This window comes from Chaetodon auriga, chromosome 7, assembly GCF_051107435.1.
Source record: "Chaetodon auriga isolate fChaAug3 chromosome 7, fChaAug3.hap1, whole genome shotgun sequence".
NCBI lineage: Eukaryota > Metazoa > Chordata > Actinopteri > Chaetodontiformes > Chaetodontidae > Chaetodon > Chaetodon auriga.
Window position 1 is genome coordinate 3,924,919 of NC_135080.1, and position 20,728 is coordinate 3,945,646.

General features: G+C 40.9%; 1 protein-coding gene across 5 annotated transcripts in view; it reads right to left on the reverse strand.

The window, feature by feature from the left end:
• Nucleotides 1-2,151: 2,151 nt before the first annotated feature.
• The window catches only part of nectin1b (nectin cell adhesion molecule 1b), a 138,209-nt gene continuing 119,632 nt past the window's right edge, over nt 2,152-20,728 (reverse strand). For 2 of the 5 annotated variants that reach the window (XM_076734271.1, XM_076734266.1), the window contains 2 exons: nt 19,181-19,282; nt 2,152-4,806 (listed from right to left, as the gene is read on the reverse strand). In XM_076734271.1, coding sequence (XP_076590386.1) covers nt 4,567-4,806; nt 19,181-19,282 — 342 coding nt within the window. In that variant the 3' untranslated portion in view covers nt 2,152-4,566. Of the gene's footprint in view, nt 4,807-15,315; nt 15,503-19,180; nt 19,283-20,728 lie in introns of all 5 variants that reach the window. The other 3 variants (XM_076734269.1, XM_076734268.1, XM_076734270.1) reach the window with 3 other exon arrangements.

The following is a 20,728-nucleotide window of genomic DNA, read 5'->3' on the forward strand; positions in this document are numbered from 1 at the left end:
TAGGTGCATCCAAGAGAGGCCTTTAGCAGGCTTTTCTTTCTTTTTTTTTGAACATGAGAGCACCAGGGAGTCAGGTTGAGATTCAGCTGCAGCAACAGGTGAAGCTGCACACCTTCTTGACATGTCTGTGTATTTGCTCACCTGGAGAGAAGTGGCAGATGTTGTTTTGGTTCCTTCCTGCACATTTTACTGTACCCACTGGTGAGAAACACAGAATAAACCACCGAACTTCCAGTGGTCTCATTTTCCTCTTCATATACTGATCTAAAAATAATACTGCGTAAATATGCAACGTGCTGGGGAAATGTGGTTGGGACCTACAGTGAATGGAAACTGCTTTTGTAAAAGTAACCAGCAGACTCGGTTCAGCTCAGATACTTTGGGACTGTTTTATTTTGATAAGCTGCCTCAAACGCTGTGTAGGTGTTACTGACAGAAGACTTCTGCTGACTTACTGACTCTCTGAATCCTTCTGAATGAATTTACTTCTGATAAAACTGCTTCAGCACTCACAACCCATGGCTATGCACTTTATTATAGCGGCTACTTTTTACCCAGAACATGTTTTCCCTTCAGCCTCCCTGAAGGCTACATTTTCGAAAACCACAGTATCCCCTTGTGCAACAAATGGTGTCCGGTTTTACTGTAGATATTTCATTGTTTCAACAGCAACTTTCAAAGAATGGTAAATGGTTAAGAAAACATTCAGTTGGGCCTGAAGGATCACTGAGACTTGTCAGCTGTAATAAAGAGTGTATAAAAATGTATAGTGGTGCTCTGGACAAACATCTGCAAAATGTCACATTATTTATGCACAAAATAGAGTTCAATAATTTAATATGAACAGGGTGGTAAATGCAATAAAGAAAATGAAACAACGGAAAGTATTATCTGACTGAAAGAAGACTGACTGTCTCTCTCTAAATCTAATAAGTGAGCCCCTGAGTGGTTTGGATATGAAGGACATTATATTTGAGCAGCCTAGTCAGACACTTCTGAGTGAAACTATTGGGACAGATGAGGGGCTAGATAAATAACTGAATATTAAGGCAAAATTATGTCCTTAAATGCAATACTTAGCCATAATAGCATGCACATTAAGTGGCATGTTGCCTATGGCCAAGAAACCATCCACATTACAACAAATTAGCCTGTTCAGCTCAGCGATTTGCAGACTTACAGACCAAGAGTTTTCCGAGTCCCCCACACTCACAAACAACGCTGGGCTGGGTCACAGTTGCAAGTGGAGGTCATGTGACACCTGGGACCAAAAACAATTCTTAGACATTACAGAAATGGCTGTGAAACTATAAAGGAAAATTTCCTGGGTGTCACACACATTCAGATATTACATTGATTTTTCACAATTTGACCATTTGGTCCAAAAGTCACCACAAGCCGTATTAAGAAGCATATACTGTAAATGAATCTCATGCTGCTCGAGTGCAGGGAGTCAGATACTAAAACCCACACATTTTAGGTACCAAAGGCAAGAAGCAGCACAGAGTTTTTTTTCTGAAACTTCTTCTTCTTTTTAGAAATCAGCGTTCAGTGTATGAAAAAGCCAAACTGTTCGTTTATGCTCTGCGCTGAAAGAGGCAACATTCAGCATGTCTACATCTCAAAGAGATCCGAAAGTTCAAATTAAAGCTGTTCAGAAAAGTTTGTTCATGCGTGTGTTGTTCAGGAAATGTTTCCCTTTTTATGGATGTTCATGGCAAAAAAAAAAAAAAAAATGTTTCTGTGCGTGACATCTTTGACATGCAGGTCTGACTTTGTCCAGTTCTGTTCCCGCAGGCTTGCTGTAGGCTACACACACACACACACACGCCTAGACAGACACATCTCCACACCTCATTTTAGCGCTGTGCTGATGCAGGAGAGAGGCCGAACCCCTCATCATTCTGGCATATGGAAAAACACTTCTGTGGCTTGTTTGGATTTGTTGAAACCACTAACAATCGTCTCTGGTGGCGCTAAGCCCAGGAAGAGCAAAACAAAGCTAAAGCTGTCTGCTAACATGTTAGCATATCAGCTTTATAAGGGATACATTGTTTTATTTTTAGATTGTTCTGCAGCCCCCAAGTGGCCAAAAAAGGAATCAACTCATGCAGCTTTAAACAAAGTAAGAATAGAAACAATAATAACACGGGTAGTTTGTGAAGTTTAATGTTAAACTGCATGACTTGTCTTTTTCACACATCAGATACATTGTTAATATTTACATCAAACATAACTCCAAATAATAAAAAAAAAAAAAGGGCAACAAAAAGAGATCATAACCCCTAATGTTTATTCAGGTATTATCCTTCCACAAATGTACAATAAATGTCAAAAGAAATGTGCTTTAGGTCTATATATATATATGTATATATTTAAAAAAATAAAAACTAAGTCTTACAAAACACAAAACAACAAGGTCAGTGGCAAAAACAAACATGGCGATTATCTTCAGGACATTTGAAATAATTCAATGTGACTGAAAACAAAAGGATTTGACAGCAAAAATGAATGCATGTAAATGCCATTTCAAGCACACTTTGCAGCAAGTCGTAGCACTTACAAATAATCATAATAATAATGAAGGAGGAAGAAGGAAGGATCTCATGAATAGTAAAAGTGTCACAAAAAGACAAAGTAGTGTTTCAGTGTTTTTTCGCACAGCAGGTACAGCAATATCAAACTCCTTCAGCGGTTCGAGACCACTGCTTAAACTAAATGCTAGCACACATATCGAGCCATTGCAAGACAACAAGGTGAGCACAGGAGAAAGTCTCACAGTTTTACGCTTCCCATTAACCCCCACCATTGACACGAAATTACCTTCAACACCTCAAGGATTTTATTTTTTCACACTGAGCACAAACACAAGTATTTTCTTTTCTTAATTATTATTTTTTTCCAAACATACATCTGACATGGCAAGAAATGTGAACTTTCAGTTTATGCAAATTTTCTGTGTCTAGAGGGCTTGTGTGTAGGAGGCAGTATCCTGAAATTGGCTCGTCAAACACATTAGCTTATGTATGGTCTGAAATGAACAGTCACAGTGTAAAATGGACTCTGAAAATAAGTGGAGTGTTATTGTATACAACTAAGCATTCTCTAAAAAAATACAGTAGCAAGCTTTTCTCTTCAGTGTTTCTTAGGCTGATTCGAAACTCTAGGCTATATTAGTACAAATCATATTCAAAAAAATATTTAAATATGTTAAACGTGTGGGCTGTCCTTGAAAAAGTCTTTCCCTTTAGCTTTGAGTACAGCAACTTAAAAACAATTTTAACTGTTCTTTTCCCAGGACAACCCAGGTATGTGATTGTCTTCACCTAATGCACCTGCATAAAGAACAACTCCTATTGGTCGATAACTCTGCACAAACACAAAGGACCCGCGGTGCAATGAGCCTCAAACCAACCTCCATGAAGAACTCAAGTTCTCACATACAGATATGGAAAATACAGCAAACGGCAAGCGATAATGTAAACTGGGAAAGTTTAGCACATTGCCAATTAACTATGTTTACTTCCCATCAGACAAGGTAGCTTTAATGTAAACGCTGGCATGAACGCAAACGGACAAGAAATGAATGAAACTATATGTCTTTGGCAACTACTTGTCGATAATAATAATAATAATAATAATAATAATAATAATAATAATAATAATAATAATAATAATAATAACCTGTATGGACGGATAATAATACATGGAGAAGTAGAAGAAAGCAGATACTGTCAGATCTCAAGCCCTTTGTTTTTCTTCGTAGCTAATGAGGATAACATTCGCTTGTAATAGTCCGAAATATCCAGTCAAACTCCATAACAGCCAAGCTATTATGAAAAGTAATGAAGGATTCAGTTGAGAGACTGCCAATTCACATCTTCACATAACAACCCTGTCATTAACTGTCATTAAAGAGGAAGTCCATGTCATTATAGATTAATAATTAGCTTTACAAATCAAATGGCTTTTTTTTTTTTTTTTTTTCACCAGAACGCACTCGATCACACATACAGTGTAGTATATGACTTTCAAAGAAGCAAGCATATGATTGACAGACAGAAAACAAACAAAAGAAGCACGTCGCTATAAAAGGTCACTACCACTGTGGGAAATGTAAAAAAAAAAAAAAAAAAAAAAAAAAAAAGAGAGAGAGAGAAGAAGAAAAAAATAACATCTTGAGTGATGCAATTCTGTACACGGTTTAGACAGTTATCAAAAAAGCAAAATATTCAAAGGTGAGGAAGTAAACAAAAACAAACGGGGTGTGTGGGCATGTGAGGGGTGACAGGGAGAGTGGTGGAGGAGGGGGTCGGTGTTGGCTATGCTAACATCACAAGGTGAGCTGGGTCCTACTGACAGCCTCAGTGGAGCAAGCAGTGCACAATACACAGGGGGGCCCAGGGCCACAGACGCTTTCATCACGTCAGATGAAAACATGATTCAAGAAAATCAACAGAGGCGAGGTGGGAATGGATGCACATCCGGTCAGCAGATCTTTGTTTCCATGAAGCGTTTGAGGCACTATCATGTTGCCTCTTGCAGAGCTAAAAGTTGCGTGGCGTGTCACACGGATTGCTCCTTGGGGAACGGGAACGGAGCTCGAGGGCCGGGGGCGGGGAAGCTCGTGTTGGAGTACATGGGCTCGCTGGGTGGGTGCTGCTGGTAGGGGTGCTGAGGCAAGAAAGTAACAGGAGGGTAGGCTGGAGCGGGCTGAGACTCGGGGAAGTGTTCCATGTTGCAGACGCGCTGGTAGCTCATGTATTCGGCTGGGTTCAACAGTTCTTCTGGACGCCTCCCAGAGTCCTGCGAGGAGGAGACAGCAGAGGACAGAAGATAATACTGCAGGGTCACAGGGTTTGCTGTATCTGAACCCAAAATCCAGTGTCATCACATCAGTGCAGTACAGTATACAACAGCAGTATTTTCCTATTGATTAACAGTATACAAACTCAAGATTAACCAGAGTTACGTTTAAGATTATTCAAGCCAAAACTGTTGGATTAACTAACACCTCTCTGCTCTTGGAATAGCATCTGCATTAACTTGGATGACTTTTAATTCAAACATTTACGTGTACAGGAAAGGAAACGTCATTACAGCACCAGATGTGGCAGTAAATATGCCATAAATCCATAACTAGCTGCTAACTTTTTACACTGAGGGCCTCATTTTCATGAACGAGAAAGGTGCAGATACAGATGGTGGTGCAGACGTGTTTAGTCCAGCTGGAGTTTTGGTAATATGGCTCTGCATTTGTGCGAGGGATTGGATACAGATACAGAAAATAGATGGGGTGTTTGGCAGGAGCTTGTGTCAGTTGTCATGAATCAAATCAGCCCTCTCAGTCTGGGTTTGGATCTGCATATTACAACTGTTTGCAATAAGCATACTTTGTTTTACTTCACTGATTTACATCATTGCATTCAGTGTGGTTACACTTGCACGCCCATGATGCCAGCTGTCAAAACTTGGAGTAAAACAGTAGCTATTTAAAGGGCCACTCCAGCAGTTTAGCATCTACTGGATTAAAGCTGGAGAACACACAGAGGACAGATTTAAATGGAAACAAGAATGGTTCAAATCAAAGAGGCAGAGAGACTTTTCGCACCCATTTACACCTGGTATTAAAAGCGACCCGTGTCCTGACGCGTTATCTGGATGAGAGAAAACACGTTAGCCTGTAGCCTGGCTTGCATTGTGTTCGGATCTTAGATAGGTGTAAATGCAATCCTTACAACGTGCTGGCATCTGTTCATTCAGAGAGCGAGCCAGCGAGAGGGCTGAAGGGAGCAGAATAGCCACCATGCCAGCACTGCAACACACCTTGACATACAGACACAATGTTTTTTATACAAAGGAAGCAATAATTTTAATAATATACAAAAGGGGACAGAAAACTCAAATTTTTCACAAAGTTTATAAAGGTTGCCTGAACTCAACAACTCACAGACTCCTGTGATTTTTTAAGCGAGTCTGGGGCTGATTTGATGTAGAGGACAGAGTTTCATTCTCAATGAGGATGATGAGAAAGCGTTAAAAACACAAAGCGTTTGACAGCAGGTGTAAATGGGGTCTTAGTCCCTCATATGGATCAGGCTCCAAAAACACTGGATCCTTACCCCCACAATGCAGTGGCACCTTTTCTAGATACTCCTTGACTTCTTGCTGATACGTCTGAGGCCCAATCTGAAATACCCCTGATGACATCATCGGGGTCATTTTCTGCCCCTTTAAGCTGTTTACATGACTTCATGAAGTAAAGATTCCTCGTTATTATCATATTTACGTGACTGGAAGGAAGAATTCTCCTTCACAGCCGACTTTGCAGTATGTACTTGTTTTCTTTCCTGCCACCACCAAATTGAACCAGAACAACTGCAGCCTTTATTCTGCTGCGTTACATCATGTTGTTTGAAGCATCCATTGTCTGACTGTTTATCTATTAGAATTCAAAACACCATGCTTCTAGTGCTACATGAAAGTTTTAATGGCTTTAAGATCTTTAATGGAGCTGTGTACTCTGTGTCCGCTGGGTATCACCCATCGCGCTGCGTAAACTTGGAACATGGTTACACAGCTGTAACTCGGAGCTCTGAGTTAGAACCAACAAGTTTGTAGAAGTGTGAAGGTTTATTTATCCATTTTTCATCATTCGGTGCTAGAAGTACAAGTTTTTAATCAAGGCACTGGCAGTGGAAGAGGCGTACACATCACACTCAAATAGATTTAATCCACTGAAAGGAAATACAATCATACATCCCACTTGGAGGTGACATGCACTGGTTAGATTTGACTTGATGAAAACTCTGCTTTACTGACATTAATGTGAATTAAAATGATGCCCCGACGTGTGTTTTAGTTGAGTTGAGAGTCAAGTTCCAAATGCCATAATTGTGTTTTGCTATTACATTTGCATTGGCACCGCTCATTCCCACAGAAGTGGCATATTGTGCAGGACTGAAACTAGATTACCTCTGTTTCAGTTTAAGGTTTCTGGTCTTAATCTGCACAAACATGAATATAAAGTAAACTGCTTCATATGTTGATTACAGCAGCTGTTTGGAAAAAGGAAGATTCTGGCTTCTTCAGAACATGAAAGTCTAAGAAGACATCAGAGTGATTGCTCTGAACGAGGGACACGGGGCTCTGAACTCATTTTTTTAAAGGTATACTCTGCAGGATTTGCATGAAGAACAATGCATACAAAAGTAATCCCTCTCAATCATCACTTATGACCCACTAAAAGCATGTGGTGGCGTACTGACGCTGCCCTCTGCCTGTATTTTCTTATTTTCTTCATATTACGCTGTGGTCGGGACGTTTCTGGGCTGCGACCTTTGGACAGTGTTTGTGTTGCCCTCAGCCAATAACAGCGTGCAGGTGAGGTCAGGACTTTATGACAAGACTGACACTGAAATCTGCATCGTCTGTGTCTGAAGCTCTGCTAAATTCTCCTGTACAGACACAAAAACAATTGACTTGTTGACTGCTGTCTGTAACTCTACAGATCGCTAAGCACTGCAATTATATTATTATCATGACATGTAATTATGGTCTATTATTATGCTAACTAGAGAGCTGGACTGCAGATGGAGAGGAGAGGCCAATTTTCAGTGTTTGTTCCTGCACAGTACACCTTTAAGGAGTTCCTTGAGTGTGCTTGATGTTCGCAAAGGAAAATGGTTATGATAGAAACATGATTATGACAGTAATTATGAGCAGACATGCAAAAGAAAAGAGGATGAGAGTGAAAATGGAACTTACGAATATTCCTCAAGCATCTCTACATCTACGAAAACGATGATCCCAACTCTGAAAATGTTTTGGTGGGGCAACAAAACCACAAACAGACTTAAATCTGCCTACAAATTGTTGCATGTGTTAAACAAAAGATGGAAATGGGAATGTTTTCATTACACAATAAAGAAGACATAGCACAAATGTGTATTTAATGGGTAAAACATGGGGAGCAAAACAAAGGATTTTCAAAAAGCAGGCCATGAACAGACTAACTTATGAAGGCTCATCCTATAAAAGCCCAACATGTGTGCTGAAATTTAAGATGTTCAAATTATTTTGTCTCAACGGAAAATTCCAAAACAAAAGTTGTAATTTAAAATGCCATTATGAGGGATGAATGAAGGGTGAGCGGTGATCATGTGCGAAGGTGAATTGGTGCACTCACAGCAGAAGACATGCAAGTGAAGCTCTCCTGACACACATGCTGCAAACACTGACTGAAAATCTGCTTCAGGTTGGCATCAAGGACTGTTCAAGCAGCTAAAGAAAGTGCTCTTCTTTGTCAGATTATTACTGTCTTTGCTTTCTGAGGAGACGTTGGTGATTTCAAGCAGTGTGAGGAGCATTGTTACCAACTAATAGGTTTGTCTGGAGATGTTTCGGATTTTGCATAAGTGTAGGCTAACTGCTGCGGAAAAAGTCTGACTGTGTGAGATGTGTTAGCTAAGCCACTCTCTAACCAGTGACAGCAAACTATCAAGTTTGGTCATTTTAAAAATCAAAAGGAGTTATTTTAATATACTTATTTGCTTTCTTGGAGAGAATGTCATACAGTGCATGAAGCTGGAGCCAGCTGCCAGTTAGCTTAGCTTAGCACAAAGACTGGTAACAGAGGGAAACAACTAGCCTGCCTCTAATGACAACCAGATCTGCCTAATGGGACTTTTAAAGCTCCCCAGTTAACACATAAATATCTCCTTTGTTTAGATCCAAGATCCAAAGAGTAGAAGAGACGTGTTTTTAAAAAGATGTGACTGGATATTTCTTAAATGATCTTTAAAGGTGCCAGTCGGCAGATTTTGTAATTTTCTGACATTGCTAGCTGACTGTTTCCCCTATTTAAAATATGATGCTAAGCTAAACTAACCAGCTACCAAGCTAACCTGCTGCTTCTAGCCATATAAAAGTGCACATGCACTAAAGTTGCACATGCTGACATCAGAAACATTAGAAATATGATTTTGCACTGCATGGAAATGAATGTTACAGATAGGAAGAGAGGGAAGCAGTAGATAAATCAAACTAAAGGCTTTCCACAGAAAGTTTGTTTTTGTTCACTTCATGATGATTAATTTATTAGCTTACACCACATGTGATCTAAGTGCCTTATGTATTATTAAATAAGAGTGAGCACCTGCTATATACGTATGTGTCAAACTTGTGTGGACATAATGGGGGTACGGGGGGTATTTGGGGTTATCAGGTGGGTTCCTGCGAGAACAAGTGGATAAGGTCAAATACATTTCCAGGAGGCACCACAGTGCAGTCTGAGCTGCAGAGAGTCACATATTTCGAGATCTGCTCAGAGCAAAATATCCACAGCACTGACAGCACACCTACACTCTGGTTTACATTTATTTGAAAGCAGTTCACCAAGAAGTTTCAATGAACAATGGTCACAAAGAACAGCCTGCTGTCAGATTATCAGCCACGCCTGCTGCTTTCAGGCACGTTGTCTCTGTTTATTCTACCACTCGGGCATCAAAGTTGGACCAAATCCTTCACACTGGGGCTTTACATTTCTCCAACCGTGTCTTTGGACTTAATCAGTGTCGACATTTCCAAAGTTTTAGAAAAATCCAGCCTGTTCATAATTTGCATGTTTTGGTTTTTTCAACAAAAATCATTTTTGAAATCTGTTTTATTCATGAATTTCATTAAAACCTGATGCCCTCGTGAACTTGTGTACCAATCGGCAACTTCTGGAGTTTGATCGCTAACTTTAGTTGATCAATCCATTTTTTATGACTGTGGTCTGTTTCACCGTAGGCTGATCTTCAGCAAAAGTCAAGCTGAATGTGTTTCTAAGCATTTCTACAGTTTCAACATCAAACTCTGGGCAGCGGGCCAAGGATGATGATTCAGGAGAGCAGCCGATCTGAAGACATATACTTACTGTTTAAGGGAAATTTAATGCATAGAAAGACATTAATGGGAAAAGATGAAGTATTTCCTAGAGTTTAAGAAATAAAGCAGCAGTAGGCAGTGAAATTATGCACACTGGATCAGCCTGTGTCAAAAAAGAAGGGAATGACCCGTCCCTCTGGATTGTCTTACACTGAAATAACGAGTGATTGAGGCTCTGTTCTTATCCAGTGGTTCTCTTACACGCTGACTTTTGGCCACTGCCTGGTTCAAACACTGAGTGTTAACTGAACAGGGACGACAGGAGCTGATTGAAAACACAGACTCTGTTCTCACACCAGACAGAAATAGAAGCAACATCTGCTGACACAGAGATGTTCAGTAACATCTGGAGCAAAACTGTAGCTTTCCCTTTATTGGATGTTAACATGAACTGAGATAGTGTCCATGTTTGATGCCCGTGGGGAGAGTTTTTCCCTGTTATATAATTCATTTTAAGTCCACTACTTTTGCCTGTCCTTCATTTTATTTTATGGATCTTGCACAACAGCAGGTTCTCTATGCATGTAGTCCTTTAAAGAAACCCGTGTTGCTGACAGACATTAGGGATATTGTCACTTTCCTTTATTATATCACAGAAGGAACCAACACTCATTGGATAAGGAAATGCATTTCCTCTATTATCCACTGTTCTGTGGTATCTAAACATCACTATCGCTGCTCTTTCCTGATCTGACTTCTCACCACAAAGACATTTTTTAAAGGCTTCTTTCTGAGTCCAGCACAATTGGCAGAATAGATGTTGACGTTGTGAGTTTCTTTACGTTTCAATTATCGATTTTATGTAGTGACACTGCTGTGGTCAAGGTCTTTAGGTTTAGGTATGAGAGTCACTTCATTAGAGTTATGAAAATACCATATTTTTGCCTAAAAAACCCGGTTTTGTAACAGTGTTTGTCAGTCATCTCAACTAGCCGTCACCGTCTCCTCCTCCTGAGAGAAACTCATATCCATGTAACAGTAATCTGACCTATGCCGAAACACTGAAATGTATGAAATGTACAAATTTAATGTGTCTGTGGTTTGCAGAAACACACAATGCTGGCAGTAGCTCCATCGATCACCATTGATCCAGTGTTTCTCAAATGACCTGTATGACTTGTTCCAACATTAAGCTGAACAGTAATTGGACTCATTGACCCTGTTGGTCAGATTTATTCATGTGATGCTCAATTTCAGCAACAGTACAAGTACAGTCTTCGAAAGATACGTCAAAAAGTAAACAAATCAATAAAACTGAATTTTTAAAAACTTGCATTTGGTTATAATATCATCCTTTTTTCATCCAGTGTTAACATTCATCGGCATTTATTTCCATTGAGGAGCAAAGCATAATGTTATGTAAATTAATGGATATCACAGCCTGCCTGCTTTGTCACTTTTCCTCTCATGTTCACATTTCGATCCATTCAAGAACAACAAAACAACAGATGACAGCATCTCATATTCTATCCAAGGCTGTTTCTACCTAATAAACAAGAAACTGGCAAGAAATGAAAATGGTGCAAATGACTTTGACACCGTTCACCACCTAATGTCTTCAGTCACGGTGTTTGTTCTGCCAAACAACCGTCTGCAAACATCAAGAATCGAACATGAGACAAAACATGCTCAGGATGTCCATTCAGCTTTCTCAGCTGCTTTCACAGCAAGAACAAAGACAGCAGCTCCAAAACTGTTCTGTGAGGATTCGTCAGTCATTCAAACGCCGACACCAGGCTGCAGGTGCTTCGCCTCGTGTGCGTGGGCTTTTCTGCTATGTCGCTGAATTGTATGTGACCAAAAAGTAAAAAAAAGGTCAGATTAACTGTCTGTTAAGGCCTAAGTTCAGCAACCCTTCACTAAGCTGATCCTCGGTCAGCTGTGCCCACTTTTCACTGTCTGTCTTTCCCGCTTTGAGCTTCCTCTCCAACGTCATACAAAAGCCAAGCAAAAGAGGGCAAGATGAATGTTCTCAGATGCATAAATTTAAAACTGAGGGTTAATCTAAATGAAATCTGCTCACCTTGAAGTCCTTGTTAAGCACCACTACGTTGGGCAGATACCATAACCTTTGAGCAGTGTGGGCCCAATAAGGTTTTCATACCTGATAACGTAATAACTCTGTCAGAGCAAATGGATGCCAGAAATACACAATCAGGCTGTGATTAACAGTTGGCTGATTCATTTCACTGATTACCTTTAAGTCACTGACCAAAGGTGAACTTAAAAGCCTTTATTCTTCTCAAAGAGTGAAATGAGGATTCTGTCAGGCCGGATATGAACATGCACTTCAGTCTTTGGCTCAGCAAACAAAGATCTTATTGAGTGGTGTAACCTCATGACTGAAGCCAGTCAAGATGAGGCTTAATGCTGTATTACAAACAGGGAATGTCAACATGCTATTCCCTGGAGGACTTTCATGTTGAAACTCTCCTGTGCTACACTATCCCATCAATTACAGAGCTGCTGACTGAACACCTTGTGAAAGCTGACTTAAGCACTGAATCGATATTCATCAATTCGTCTGCTCTGTCTCAGAACTGCAATCGGATGGCTGAACATGTTTCCAGATCAGATCAGATTTCAGACACTCTTTGAGCCCGGTGTTGAAAATGTATTTATAGTGCAGAAATCTTAAACGTTTATGATACTAATGTTTTTTTAATGTAGACTTACAGTTGTACATGTCCACTGTTAGAGTCAGACGTAAGTTAATGGTTTGCACACTTGCTAAAAGACATTATGATTTTATTATTTCACCACTTTGAACTATCAAAAATGTTAAATGTTCTCAAAAAGGTTTTAAAACTGACAATAAATCGTTATCTTTCGCTCTAATCCACTTTTACCTGCTTCAATGACGTCTTAAAAACATCACAATACTTTGAAACTAGGCTTCTTCGCTCCACTAAAGATAATGTTCACTTTTACTCTTATTTCATGAAAAATTAAGATGGTGTAATGAGGATTTTTAACACCCAAAGCCAGAATAAATTATGTTTTACTATGCATATTTTTGGAAGACTTTGAGGAGTTTCCTCCCTCATGCAGCAGCCGCAGATTTAATACCAAGGATAAGTCTGGCATGTTAATATGGATGCACAAGGTTTTGTATTAAAGATATTATTGTACCCAACAATATTAAATATTAATCTCATAATTTCTAGCAGAAACATGTGCCTCTTCCCTTTTAGTTGAAATGTTGTCCTGTTGGTCAGATCTGCAATTTTATGCATTCAAAGTGACCAGATTAGTCTTAAATCAGGACAGTTTGGGGGCTTTTGTCTCAGCGATCAGGCTGAATGTCTGACTTTTGAAGGTAGTGATTATGAGATTTGCTCCGCTGTGTTGACAGACTGACATACATGAGATTGTCCCCTTGCTGCACATTTTATCCAGTGCAGCCTTGCACTGAGGCGCTGTGTTCAAGCTGATAATGCTGCTACACTGCTCATCTGTAATGTGTAAAACTGCTGCAAACACGCCACCACTGCTGCCGCTGTAACAGCTGCCTCTCGTGGTTCCCTCCTTCTCATTGGCCCTACTTCCCAACCTCCCCTGCATACATTCGGGTTGCAACCCCGTCTGCAACAAATTCCATTTACTGTACATGCTGCGTTCACTGACAGCGTATTGATTCGTCTTCCCTGCAACATCTGCTCTTATAAGACGATATCTGCTCATAGCGACGCAATACATTTTTAATGGTTATATTAAGGTACTAGCAGCTTGGTCAAGGTTGTGGAAAGATCGTAGTTAAATATTGGAAATGTCCACAGTGACTTGAAGCATTCGACTTGACATGTTTACTTTATTACCATCTAACCACAGTCACGATCGTTCCCTCACCTTAACTGAAGTGTTCCAGGATGCAAAGCTCAGTCTATGGCAGCGAAGCCCTGAACTTGGTACACCTGGGACACATCCTCCATACCAAGATTATTACTATATACGTACATAAAGGTCATTTCTGGCAGTCAGGGTTGCAGGTAGGTTTATTGCTTTGTTGTTGTCACTCCCCGATCACTTGTGTGCCGAGCTTGGTGTGTGCGTGCAGGGTGTGACGGTCAGGCGGTGCTCTACAAACTCTGCATGGAAAAAATGACTCTGTTTCATGTGAGTTGGCTGACTGAAGTGCATCTTCTGTGTTTGATTGTTTTCACGATGAATAAGCGACAGAGAAGCTTGTTGACAACAACAGATGTCGTTATTATTCATCATGGATGTCAATTTTTTTTGTCACATTGGAACAACCAATGTAGAACACAAAGTGTGCAGGCGGGAGCTTTGTCCAGAGAAAGCTGGACTCACTGGTCAGTTGTGTCTCTTCCTGTGAAGCGTGAGGAGAGAATTGCTGCTGCAGTATTTCAGTAACACATACTTTGCGGTATGCCTCAGCGTGTCACCACAATTGCCTCAAGAAAGCCTCCTGAATTGCCTGGAGAATTACCAGCCTCAGGAATAGTCACAGAAACCAGTCTCACCAGTCTGGCAACATGGTGATTTGTGCCCCCTTATAACCCACTTTCCCGTATGTGGATAATGACGATTTCAAGTGGTGCAGAGGACTGTATCTGTGTGTGATGGAGGGATTTCTCCTGGCTCTCTCTCCTGGTGGGTTCAGATGAGATATCAGAGCAGCATCTTGTAGATGAGAGCTTGTTTGGCCCTGCTACCAATCAGGCTTGTCAAGAGTGTCATAATCACTTGAGAAACACAATTTTGTTTGTATCTGTCCATAAGAATATTTTCTATGAGATATCATGAGTATTTTACAGTCGTTGTTAAGAATCTGCATCAGGCAAAAACCCTAAAGCACAGTTATATTTTCTAACTATGGATGAAATTAGAAAGCAATTCAACATTCCTCTGAGATGCTCATGCAAAAGATTCATGCAGCTTAATTTCTCGTATTATTGACATTAGTTGAGAATGTTAAACATTTAGATGGCAGACACTATCTCTTCAGATTTGTCTATGATCAGGTTTCATGCACACAAAGACTGAAAGGTGAGAAGAGGAAGAAGTGTTACAGTTTGCCAGCGAGTCATATTTCACCTGGCATTTTCTGAAAATGACAGAGCACCTATATGGCTGCTCTTATAGTCACTCGCAACAGTGTGCAGGCTTAATTTAGGTTTCATTGTGTCTCTGTTGCACCAAAGAACTGCGCATCTCCACCATGAGTGCTATATTGTGTAGGAATAACAGCCTGGAAATATCTCTGCCTCAATCCAACTTTCTGCAGAGCAGCGAGGGCGAAATCAAAAGACGGCCAAGACTAAAGAGGAAGGTAGACAAGGGAACCATGTGGAGCATATAAAGGGAGGTCTGTGCATGTGAAAGGGGGATGAACGAGGGAAAGGAGTGCATCAGTCTGTGTACCTTGAGGCCAAAGTCTGAGGGGAAAGGCCTATAATGGCATGCGCTAGTGTGAGCTAGGCTGGATGGTTGCATACTCGACAAGATCCCCAGGGCCAGTGTGAGCAGAGCTTCGTGGGCTGGGAGAGGAGGCCAAAGCTGCAGTATCCAGCTCCGCATACTGGACATCACAGTCCTTGTGGCCAGAGTTCTGGAGACAAGAGAGGCGAAAGGTGTGTGAGGAGTGAGGCAGCCAAAAATATGAGAGAGAGTGAGAAAGACAGACTGACTGACTGAGAGAGAGAGAGTGGCAGAGACAGATGAAAAGAAAATTCTGATTGTCAAAATGATGGTCATGAGGACATTTTGAGTTTGTGAGCAGTGGTGTTAGACAGGAAGGCAAAGAAAACAGTGAAAGCATGGAACATGTAAAATAAAATATCAGATTGAGTCTGAATGTGACGAGCGGAGAGATCGATGGACATGTTACACAGAAAAGAACAGACAGAAAATAACATAAAGACTGTAAGTAAAAGGTCAGAGATGAAGGACCACAGACTTTGTTTACATGCACGTAATGATGTTCTTCTATTATTTGGATTCAGATAATAGAGAGTGGTTACACGTGTGACAGAAAGATGCTTTAATTCAGTTAATTTCAGACTTGTTTTAATGATTCTGTTGCTCATGTGTGCGTTTCTCAGAAGTTGCGTAACGCTCAGAGTTGATGGGCATGAAAACTGGATTTAAACAAAAACAGTCGCTGTAACTACACAAAGCAAACACACACTGGGCAGTGTTGCAACTCTGATGCTTGGATTATGGTGAACGCATGTCCACACAATCTTTCAAAACACTAAAACTGCCACGACAGTAATTTACGTGTCCTGATGGCCGTAGGAACTCGCTGATTATGGCTGGAACCACAGTTACTGTAAGCACATTCGGGGGAATGCTGGAAAGGATGCTTTAAGGCTGGAGTATCAGTGTGCATGCAAGCACAGACAAAAGCCTTCATTTAACCAGCATGTGGCCACTGTGCACAAGTCCAATGATTGACTGAATGATTGACTCGATGAGTAATTGGCCAAGTGGATGACTGAGTGAATGACCTTAATTTGGTAATCAATAAATGACCATGAAAGCTTTCAGCACTGTTTATCCAATTCTCAGACAGCTGTTGTCTGTTCTAGAAAGGGAACTCAAAAGCACTAATAATCATCTGGAGATATTAGGAATTTAGACGCTAGCTGTCAAAAGGAGCCAGTGCGACTGTGGAAAGTACACTGTAATGTGTTTACTGTAGTGACTAAAAGGACAAACACAAGATAATAAGGCAACATTAAAGTAAATGAGCTTTTGATTACCTCATCCCCTTTTCTCCTTAAAGGTGACGATGACTCATTTTTAATTTAGTCACAGGACTGAAAAAGCATTTATTCTCTGCTTGTTTTGAATGAACTGACCAAAGATGGCTGTTAATAGGGTGATGGAGCAACAGGGTTTTTGGCACAGAGGAGGACAAATGGGAGTCAGGCTGATGTTTGTATCACCAACAGACTGGAACTACAGGTGAGCGATGAGAGGAATCAAAAGATAACGGGCGAATCTCCCAGTTAGCTACAATTTGAGGTGTAAAAACTCCAGAATCTCCTGTGCTGCTGCTGCTGCTGCTGCTGCTGTATTTTTCTATTCCGAGAGTGAAAAAGGCTGCATGAGGAAGTCATTGACTGGATCAAATGATCGTGTTTCTGCTTTTAGTCTGTCTGCTTGTTCCTAATGAAAATGGAGCACAAGAGACGGCAAAGTAAATGCAAAGCAGAGATCCTGCATCTACCTAAGCAGCATCTCTGGATGGACGGTGAGGAGATGTGGGGGAGGAAATGCAATAGAATGATACCTGTTGTCCCCCCATTGCACCAGTGTACCTTATTTCCACCTGAGAAAGGATTACATAGGAATGATTGAATCTTTTACAGAATTTCCACATTAATAATTTAAGCCTACTGTGCAATCTCTCCGCCATCGCATATTTCCCCACCACTCACATCCTGCACTCGCTGGATATTTAAATATCTGGAATATTTGTCATGACCAGAGTGCAATCAGGGGGAAAATTACAGCCACATCGCATTCAAAATTGGCAGATAGTGTTTTGCCCCCAGAGAATCATCATTAGTAACACTCGACGCTCAGCAGTCAATGCATGTCTCTCACAAATAGTGTTTTGAAAACCTCACTGATATCCAATTCATCTTAAGAGCAGCCCTAAACTTCAATTTAAGTGGAATGTTACCCGAGATAAGAAATAAATCTTAGAAAAATCTACCCTCTGTGTCCACGGATTATCAGACTTAAACATCCGGTTCCTGTGAGCATAAAGTTGAAGATGATAGTTTAATATCCTTGAATAACTACACAGAAAATCAAAATCAATTCGTCCAGGGAACATAGTGATAGTAATTGAGTTATCCCTGCAAGTTTGGTGAGAAAATACGAGTCATTTAAAAAGCACACCGTTCATGCAAAGCAGCAATTTTAAGCACATGAAAACTCAAAGCATGCAGTTAATCAAGAGCATCAGTAAAGCACAACGGTTATGGAACATAGTTTTTCATTTCAGGTGATATTAAGAGGTTTAGCCAGAGCTGCCTGCATCACTTTCATATATTAAAGAACATGAACTTTTACCAAACACAGCAGACAGCAATTAGCTGGTTTCAGTCATTCAACAGACATTTCAGAGACACATGAAGCACACTATAAACACTGTGATGTCCATCCTATACAAAACTTCAACCCATGATTATAACTTCTGAGATGTTCATTCATGTTCATAATGACACTGACTGTCTGTTAACAGATTTCATTAAACTCGTCAGGATGTGTGCGGAGGAACGAGGTTTTGATAGATCCTCACATGTCGCTGTCATCAGTCTTTCTGCAAGTCGGACTTTCCTGTTTACAACAGCAGGTGTGTTTGTTCCAGACTACATGTCACTTACCTTCATTAGCCGTGCAGGTAGCAATGGTAGCACCAATTTAAAGCAGGTTGTATTGTACGGCTGCTACAGCAAGTGTTCGCATTTACTGCTGTGAGACACACACATGCTTACACATGTGCTGCCTGAAAGTCCAAAAGAGTTTTATTTTCTTCAACTCAAAGCTAAGACTCCAGGCAAAGCAAATAAAGCCCCCAAACACTCAAGAATCTGAGCCACTGAGGGAGGCTCATCACAGTTAGCGGAGGCAAACACTTCATAATCAACTGTTAACACTCAGGCGGTGATGCACTGTAGAGCATCACACTGCATTTTAGCTGCACACGGCTGCCAGGCAAGCACACAAACCATTAGAGTAGTGTTTAGAGGAAGTGGAGGGGGGGCAGAGGACAGAACGAGAGGTGAGTGCTGGGGTAGGAACGTGGAATAGTGTGAAAGAATTTCTCTGTATACATGTTTAAAGTAGCATAGTCCACACACACACACACACACACACACACACACACACACACACAAACACAGACGACGTCGGCTGGCCCAGGTTTAGGCAGAAGGTGAGTGGTGCTGATGTAAATGATGAGATAAGGAGCTTATCAAAGCACAAAGTGGATTTACTGGTCAACTTCTTCGAAAGGCCGCCGTCCACTTACAAGACCAGACAAGCAAAGACGGCAACGTTAAAGAGCCTCAGTGACATTCAGGAAGCATCACAGCGCTGCATTTTATTTGTAAAGCCATTCTCAAATACCTCCAAGAATGATAATCCATTATATTCCATAATGGCACAGGAAGTTCATCTGCAGTCAGTACTGGCCGAAGGCAGCGGCTGTGGATGGCCCCCCTCATAGAGGGGCTCCTTTCAACCCGCTCGCGGCGTCACTACTCACCGGCTTATCAGTGAAGGGGGTCGACTCAGAGGGCGCCATGTCGTAATAAGGGGGTTGAAGAGGAAGCTTCTGCAGTTCCTCCTCCTTGTCGAGATGAACCACCTACAGGAAACACCGAGAGCTCAGCAAGACTCGTAATGAGCTCCACGACTGCACAAAGCAGGCAGGTCAACCAGTTTCCACCGGAGCTGCTCTGCAAGCCTCACCAAGGTTAACTTTGCAATTAGCCCGTCGCTGAAAACTTCTCCCTTTGTCGCATGCGCATTAGTTCAGACCTGCAACACTTCAGCAGCAGAATATCATGTTGAAAGCTTTTTGACTTCATTTGCTCACATTTGTTTTTCAGTGTTAATGAACAGAAACAAGATCTGAAATCTGACAAAGAATACGGCTCGACAGCCGCTTGAACTGCAGCCGCTCTGCTGAACTCTACATGTGCATCAAAGTTATTTTGTTAAATTAATCACTTCCATATCACACGAAGGTATGATGCAAACTTCTGAAATCATGGGGCAGAAATGCCAAAGCTGAGAGAGGTGTGTGTGATTCACAGCCGCCGACGGAATGAACTGCAGGGATAATTCATACATGAAGGAGATGTGATTAAAAACGCTGCAGACTTATTGCAGCTTAGCAGACACAGGTTGTCAATATATGGATGAAGCTCATAAAAACCACCTTATATGTTAACGTTATATGTGAAATAATATCTCACCTCTACAATTAAAGCAAAACATGAAAATACGAACTGTGTTCAAAGGCATCACAGACTGGACTCTGTTACCCTGTTTTGATGTAAAATCCCAGCCTGGTATTTTTTTTTGCAGGTTTCTTTTAATGGTTTGATGTTTCAGAGCTGAAATGTTTAAACTTGGACTCATCCAGCAGCAAAGACGCCTTTGAATGGAGATTTTCTGCAATTGTCAAATTGGCTTTGTCAAATTGCAGAGGAATATCTACTCAGTGTTTAAGGATTCGAAGCTGGACTGCAGACGACTCCCAGCCTTTAATGTGTCAAACATTTGTTATTTTACTCTCTGAAAAAACTAAGTGATATGCTTATAAAAGATACATAGGCTACTATTTCATTAAAAAAACACTTTCACAGTGTTGAATATTACAGCACACAGGAGGTCCAAACATTTAACTTTTGGAAAACCTTGTGAATTCAAAGCTGAAAAGATGCCTTGAATGCACAGCATGTCGCTCCTGCAGAGAGGAGTCTCTCAATCAAAACAATGAAAACAGAAAAAGGTCATTTGAAGACGTCGTGAAGTAGCGTGGGATCATGGGAGTTGTTGTCTTCTTGTTTAAAGTTTTATTCACGTTCATGACTTCCCTCCTCACTCTCTCATCCGATGCCCCCCGTGCTGACGGGCGAGCAGTCTTTTTGTGTTTGATTCACAGTGACTTGAATTTCATAATGAAGAGGTTATTGCACTTTATTTTGCTTAAACGTCTCTCTAAGATGAAGCTGTTATTCCTAAAGTGATGATACTTTTTTAAAGAAAATTCAGCAGGAGATTGGGAAGCCATTCATGTAAAAAG